Here is a 7,340-nt window from a genome sequence, read left to right on the forward strand (position 1 = left end):
AAAACACCGCCGATCGAGGCAGTTATCCTGCACTGCCTCGAACGGATGAAAATACATACATTTCGACTAACAGTGAAGGTGTGATGGGTGACCATTGTGGGTCCACCTTCCGGTAACACATTTTCTGCGTATTTAATGTGGTAATTCGTAAATGTGCCGAAGATTTGTTCAAGTATCTCTCCCTAGGCGTTAGTGGCGTACCCGGCCACCAACCACCACGGTCCAGCCAGACTAGGCTGCCATCACGCGAACTTAGCTTTGTGTGTATAATTCAAATTATCGCCCGAATCAGCAACCAGCAGCACCATCGCGGCCCGCGCTGATCCGCCGCACCTCGCGATGATAGTGAGCGTTTAGCGGGCTCGCCTCGCACGGTAAAAACGATGTCTCGTTTTTTAAGGAAAAAGGGAAAACTTTGAGGAACTCTCTTATTTCGAGGAAATCAATGTGGGATTTTTCCACATTGTTTGAGAAGATTCCTCGAAATCTGCGGTGAGATCGAAGGAGTTTTCCTCAAATTTGGGAGTCCCTCAAAGTTTTCCCTTTTCCCTCTCAAAATGAGACATCGTTTTTACCGTGCGGCACCTCCGCACTCCGCGCCGCCGCCGCCGTGAGCCGTTCGCTAATCGCTCCGTAATTCAGCACCTTTGACCGGTCTCGAACTATCAAGGAACGGCGAGCGGTGACGAAACTACGCACACTTCTTTATTCCAACGCCTACCGCTCCTCTGATTGGCGGACGAATGACTGTCGCTTCAGCGCTGTCGCACGGTGACACACCGCTAGCAAACTCGACTGTGTCCGAAGTCAGCCACCGATTGCTTGGTGAGCGTTGTGTTGCTCGTGGCGAGCCGCCCCAAGCCTCAACATTCACATTGGGACATTGCTGCGACTTCCCTGGGACTCGAGGCAAGAGAAGACCCAGGTGCGGTATAAGACTCGGCTGGCCGGGCACCGTTGGTTGCCGACATACAGAGGGGCCTATTGTTAGTGCAAATTGCTATGTTTGATCAGGTGTGACACTGTTATACGTTAGCTGACGTGGGGCACGGTGCCTCACATTAGCTGATGGAGAGCACTTAGCACTTTTGCCTCACATTAGCCAAAGTGGAACACCCAGTGCCTCACATTGGACAAAGTAGAAAATCCAGCGCAGTGCCTGCATCATACATAAGATAAAACGTCGGGTGCTTGCGGGTGCCTCACATTACCTAATGTGTGTTCTACTTGACCCAATGTGAGGCACTGGGTGTTCTACATTAGGTAATTTAATTGTTTAATTGGTGGCGGTGGCGCCGTCCCAGTGATAAATGATCAGTTCAAAACACATTAATTCGACGTCAACGACGTAATCTTGATTAAAATATGTCCCCTAATTTGATGATATTTTGACAAATTTACGGTAAATTTGATGTATTTTTGATTGATCATTTCTCACTAGGGAGTCCCACAGTAGCTGAAGTTAACAGTCTCACACTTTAACAGAGTGCCTTAGATGCTAGTGGGGTCCTGCCCCGAGTCTTGCCGTGGGCCCTGACGTGGTCCTGTCGCTCTACCACGGGTCTGCCTCTAGAGTGCTCTAGAGCTGCGCCCAGATACGTGGGTGTGTTGGGTGCCTTGGGTATCTTAGTCCGCTAGTGTGAGAAAAATTGAGATTTGGACCAATCACAGCCACGATAGTTGACTATTTTCTCATAGAAGCATGCTCATGCACCCAAGGCACCACTGCACCCACGTATCTCGACGCAGCTTTGGCTCGCGGCCACTCGGGGAAGACCGCTTGTCGTCCCGCGCAAGTCGAGGGGATGTATCCCAATGTGAATGTGGAGCCGTGGAGGCACGGAGCGGCTCGCCACGGACAGGGCAGCCGACCGAGCGCGCCGAGCCGAGCGGCGGGCCAACCGAACATTCGGACTCACTCCCTCCACTCCTCCCCTCCGCAAGTTTAGAGAAGTTAGGGCAGAGTCGACGGTTATGCAGCTGCCAAGAGCCTACCTCAAAAATTTTCTCACTTAAGTCCTCTGGATAGGAAAACCCTTGGGAAAGCTCTCGTCCCTCCCGCAAAGTATGTATCTGTTGTCTGGCTGAACAAATCGAATTAAATCAATCAAGCGCAGCACCATGGATCTCGAGGACTTCGATGCTTGTGTGAAGGACTGGGAAGACTTATCGGCAGAGTTCAAAACTTTAGAGGTGAGTTTTATGAGTACCATCTCAAAATTTACGTTTTGTAAAATCATACGTGTGAATTTTTCCAAACACAAATTTTGTTATAGCGTCCAATGTCTGTTGACCTCTTTTACTGGCGATTGAAGTTGTCTGTTTCATAGAGGTTAAACATTTTAAATATGCTCTTATTACTTAAAAATTTTATTGTTGTCAATTTCGTGTCATTCAGATATTATGTACTTTATGTGTAGCTCCTAAATATATTGAGATTAAATTTGTACCATAGAGACTTGAAATGTGCACTTCTCTAGTCTGTGATGACGGTGTCATTACTGGATAATTAAAAAAGAAGACATTTTCAGGCTGCCAACAAGGAGTACCTACAAAAATTAGACGAAGTGGGTGATCTTCAAGGAAAATGTGTGAAGGAATTAGCACATCATCATTACAGAATGGCTACTCTGCAGCGTTCATTAAAAAAGTGAGTGTCGAATTATTCAAATAAAATGTATTTGTCAAGTTATATTTACTAATCCTTAACATTTCTTAGGTTTCAGACTAATGTCAATGAGGAAGTTCTTGAAAAGATGAACAAAGATATTGCTCGGAGGGAGGTCCAACTTTCAGAAGTAGAACAGACTCTTCCCAAAGAGAATGGCCTTTATTTGAAAATTATATTAGGCAGTGTCAATGTCTCCATATTGAATAAGAACGACAAGTGAGTTTTCACTGAAGTATCTTTCAAGTAAAAAGAAATGTCTTGTTTTTCTTCATTTTCAAGATTGCATTTTGTTTGCAGGTTCAAATATAAGGATGAGTATGAAAAGTTCAAACTAATTCTCAGTGTTATTGGTTTTGTTCTTTCTGTTATCAACATACTTACGAATGTGAGGTAAATATTATGACTATACAATTTAAATACTGTTTATCAATTTTAACATTGTCTTAATACAGAATTTACCAATATTTCTCAGGGCTCTGGAACTTGCTTTTCTCTTCTTGTTGGTGTGGTACTACTGTACTCTCACCATACGAGAAAGTATACTTAAGGTGAATGGCTCTCGTATCAAAGGCTGGTGGCGCCTTCACCATTTTATATCAACTGTACTGTCCGGTGTATTATTAATTTGGCCCAATAATACTGCTTGGTATCTGTTTCGACCACAATTCATGTGGTTCAACTTGTACATCAGTATGTATCTGTGTGAAGGAGACAAAGTTTCATAATTGTAGTCTAATACATTAACTGCTTTGTGTTTTCTTTTGCTTACTTTCTTTACGCATGTTTTTTTCCAGGTTGTGTGCAATACCTTCAGTTCCGATACCAACAAGGAGTACTGTATCGGCTGAAGGCATTAGGTGAACGACATAACATGGATATAACAATTGAAGGCTTCCATTCTTGGATGTGGCGTGGGCTTAGCTTTCTCTTTCCCTTTCTTTACTTTGGCTACGTCTTGCAAGTGTATAATGCCTATACGCTTTACAAACTTTCTTTCCACGAACAAGCTACATGGCAGGTAAATGCGTAAATCATGTAGATCTAAATTGTATCTAGTGTACTTTGTACTAAGTTTTGATTAAAGCTGCTTGATTATATTTTTATCTCTATTTTTCAGGTACCTGTGACATCATTTTTGTTTTTTATCCTATTCCTTGGGAATTTGATCACCACTTCCATGGTTATACCCCAAAAATTAAAGGATAATACTTTGCTCGCTCTTTTTGGTGGCCGGCTCACCCAACAAAGTGATAAGGTTTGTATCTAACCTCTAACACTTTGCCCCTTTTTTTGTTTTCCACGTCTTGTAACATTCAATTAATGTGTAAACTTACAAATATTTTGCAGGATGAAAAGAAATCAAGCAGCAACAAATCAGAATGAGATATGAACAGAAATAAATAATTGTTGGGTCCTTATTCATTTAGGCTCTAAAACAGTTTAGGTAAATTTGTGAGTTTTGAAAGTATTAATTGATGTAACTTTGCTCAATTCCTTATCCATGAGATTTGTATTAATTCAAATCACAAGCTGAAATGTTAATCAGCCATCTGATGGGGTTGTTGTTGATTAATTTGGGATGTGTATGTGTTGTGAAATAATCTGGACTGTGAAATTGAGGTCCATGGCTGTTCTGTGATAATGTTGTCCTTACTACGTAGTACTCATGGAATCATCTTGGATGGATTCTTACGTAATTTGAAATGCAAATTTTGAATTTTGTCGAATGATTACTGTGGGTGAGCAGAAGTGGTTGTGACTATTAATTTGTGCTTCATTATATCATGTTTGTGGTTCTTCATGTGGAAATGTTTTGTATGCTAAACAGTGTCTTTTCTGAATCGTTTAGCTCCCTGTTGTGTTTTCCAGATTTTTCACCTCAATGGTTGTGTATTGAGATGGTATATATTTTTTCTTTAAATGAAAATGTGTTCTTCCAGACATTTTTACTTTTTGCAAGGTTTTAAAACCATCCAGTTAGACATCATGCTGATGGTTTAATGAAGTAAAAAATACTGCTGTTTTGAAAAAGCTGCAGTAAAGAAAGTCAAGAATTTGAAGTATAACTAAATATCATTTATATTTATTTTCAGTTCCCATCTTATTTCTAGTATTGAATATCAGATCACTTATCGTATTTGTACGTACTCAATTTGTACCATTTCATGCAGTGTGGAAATAACTTCTAAGTCATAATTGGGTCTCTCTTTCATGGAATCTGTATATGAATTATCCATCAGAGCCAAAGAACAGTAACATTTGCCTGATTCCTTGTTCTGTGAGACGTATTTGTGTTATAATCTACTTAGCTACAGATATTGTGGAAACTGTATACATTCAAGAAAATATCATTTCTGATACATCTGTAGATTGGATGAGTATGTGAGATGTGCCTTCTGAATGAATGTGATAGTTTGCTAATGAAATGGTGACTGCCTGAATCCATTCAACTATTTTCGTACTATGTTTTAGTTCCAAGATAATCCCTGTACTTCCTCTTTCTAAATCAGTATTTGGTGCAATGTGACAAGTTACCTAATATGCAGCAATACATACTAGAAATTGATATCACACAGAATAAAATTTAATTAATTTTGCTAGGACTGATGTGAGAAATACCACATGTACCTCATTGCATTTTATAGTATTTGAATTGATTTTATGTAGAATATGTTTTTATACTTGATCATTTTCTTCTTTGAAGAATGAATTTCATTTCTTCTTGGATAAAATACCCAGATTCTGTTTAGGAATCTTGTCATGTGTATCATTTTTGTAGTCATTTTGTGAACTGTACTTTATATTAATCAGAAAATTTGAGGTATTTTTCTTAAGTTCTTTGACTTTGTAGACCAGCTGGTTGTTTGAGGCAGGTTGCTTTTAAAATTCCATTTCACTGCCTTTGCCGTAGAATTAACAAACTGCACACATTTTACAGTTATGTTTGATTTACCCATGGGGTGGCCCGTGGTGTTGTATTTCAAATATATTCCAATGTTATAACATTGCCAATCCAACTTTTGTGTTTAAAGGCTTAACAGCAGTAGTTCTAATGTACTTTTGAGACGGCATCTGCTGTTTTCTTTTAGTTGTGCCTTCCATTTCTGTGGTGTGTGTGCGTGTGTATGAGTGTGCACTATAAATTTCCCAGTTTGTCTTATTTTTATTTAAATAAATGATTACGAACATCGAAAGGTTAAGTTTTAACTTTGTAAAGTGTTTTTCTTTTTAATTATCACATGTATTTGTGTATCATATATATATATCAGGATATAAATGTGGCGACCATCGCAATACATATGACCCTACTTTCAGTTTGAGCTGCCAAAAGGGAGAGTGGGATAATAGAAGAGCGGTCGCATTCGGTCGAAGTCTCACCTTCCCCTCCCCACCCCTTTTCCCTCCCCTCCTCTTTGCCCACCCTCTGTTGCCTTGCACTGATCAGTTTTCGCTATGGCCTTGCAGCGAGCAGACCTGCCCTGCGCAACAGCAGCCTTCAGAGGAGGCTAAAGCTCCCTCGAACGGTGTCACTTTGTATCTCGTGAAGTATGGAACCGAAAAAAACAGATGTAGGGTAGGGTTATTTGAAGGGCAAATCTCGGTACCAAAGGCCTTCAAGATGACCTCCCGTCCCACATTGCCTGTACCGTATCAAAATCTTGAGGTCGATGTATGCAACGCAGTGGAGGGGTCCAGCAAATGCAAGATTTCAGCCACACTATTCTGTGCATCTGTGCTTGGCGTTTCGCGCGCAGGCGAGACCTTAGCCCAGCCCGGCCGCCAAGTAGTGCTCTCAAAAACCGGACCCGCGGGTACCCGGGTAGACCCGGTATGTAAAATTGCCTACCTACAGGCGCTGTTCCGCCGGGTCTACCCGGGTATCCGAGTAAACCCGTGTTACCCGGCAAGACCCGTTTACCCGGTTCCTACCCGGGCGGGCGGGTACTCGGGTCACGCGGCTAAGCGAGTAAAATTTAGCCCCCCCCCCCATTTGCTTATAGGGAGTAGGCACGTCTCGCCCACTTTCAGGCGATTCGCGGGGCCAAAGTCCCCTCAATCGTTGTTTTGAAGGAGTCTGGAGGAAGCCGTGACCCGCGTTACTGCTCACAAAGGAAAGCGCCTGCTGCACGCAAGTGCAAAGTGGTGGTCGAATGAACACGATTTTTACAGTGTGAGGACGGACCGGGGCTTTTCCTTCAACAGAGCCTCTTGGTCTTGGTTTTCACGAGTTGAGAATTTAGAATTTCTTTCCTTTTCATTTCAAGAGCTGCTCGTTCGTCTCGCTCTGAATAGACTGGTAGGTCTTGAGTGTCCGTCTGTCTGTCCGTCTTGTGTGTAAGAGGAAGGAGATGAGGTCTACAAATTTCAGGGTATCTTAGGGGTCACTTCTGGACAACAAAACACCTAGTGCAAATCCTGGCAACCACCCCTGAGGGGATGAAAGGGGGTAACAAAGAAATAGGTGTTGGTCCAAAAAGTAGGAACAAAATATTTTTTTATGGTCTCCTAATAGATAACTTATGAGAGTAGTATCATTTGGCCTACAATTTGGTCCGTTTGACTCTACCCTGCTCCGTTTGGGCGATAGAGTGTTTTTTTCGACGAAAATACGGTGAAAATGACCACTCAGGCGTCCTATCGTAAAATGACAGAGGAAGTACCCCCCCCC

The 7,340-nt window shown here is 42.0% G+C and overlaps 1 protein-coding gene across 1 annotated transcript; it reads left to right on the forward strand.

Moving 5' to 3' along the window:
- The first annotated feature begins 776 nt into the window (after positions 1-776).
- On the forward strand, positions 777-5,865 carry LOC113206985 (transmembrane protein 120 homolog). Its single transcript, XM_026423306.2, has 9 exons — positions 777-925; positions 2,030-2,193; positions 2,532-2,650; positions 2,720-2,887; positions 2,969-3,061; positions 3,144-3,361; positions 3,466-3,689; positions 3,789-3,926; positions 4,019-5,865. The coding sequence occupies exons 2-9, from the start codon at positions 2,122-2,124 to the stop codon at positions 4,052-4,054; spliced, it is 1,068 nt and encodes a 355-aa protein (XP_026279091.1). The 5' UTR covers positions 777-925; positions 2,030-2,121; the 3' UTR covers positions 4,055-5,865.
- The last annotated feature ends 1,475 nt before the right edge of the window (positions 5,866-7,340 follow it).

The sequence above is a fragment of the Frankliniella occidentalis genome, unplaced genomic scaffold, assembly GCF_000697945.3.
Source record: "Frankliniella occidentalis isolate FOCC.00 unplaced genomic scaffold, Focc_3.1 Scaffold134, whole genome shotgun sequence".
Lineage (NCBI taxonomy): Eukaryota > Metazoa > Arthropoda > Insecta > Thysanoptera > Thripidae > Frankliniella > Frankliniella occidentalis.

Bases quoted from the DNA above. Each gene is read 5' to 3' on its own strand.
- LOC113206985 (XM_026423306.2), top strand. From the start codon at position 2,122: ATGGATCTCGAGGACTTCGATGCTTGTGTGAAGGACTGGGAAGACTTA. The intron at 2,651-2,719 runs GTGAGTGTCGAA...AACATTTCTTAG, and splicing joins CTGCAGCGTTCATTAAAAAA to GTTTCAGACTAATGTCAATG. The intron at 2,888-2,968 runs GTGAGTTTTCAC...TTTTGTTTGCAG, and splicing joins ATATTGAATAAGAACGACAA to GTTCAAATATAAGGATGAGT.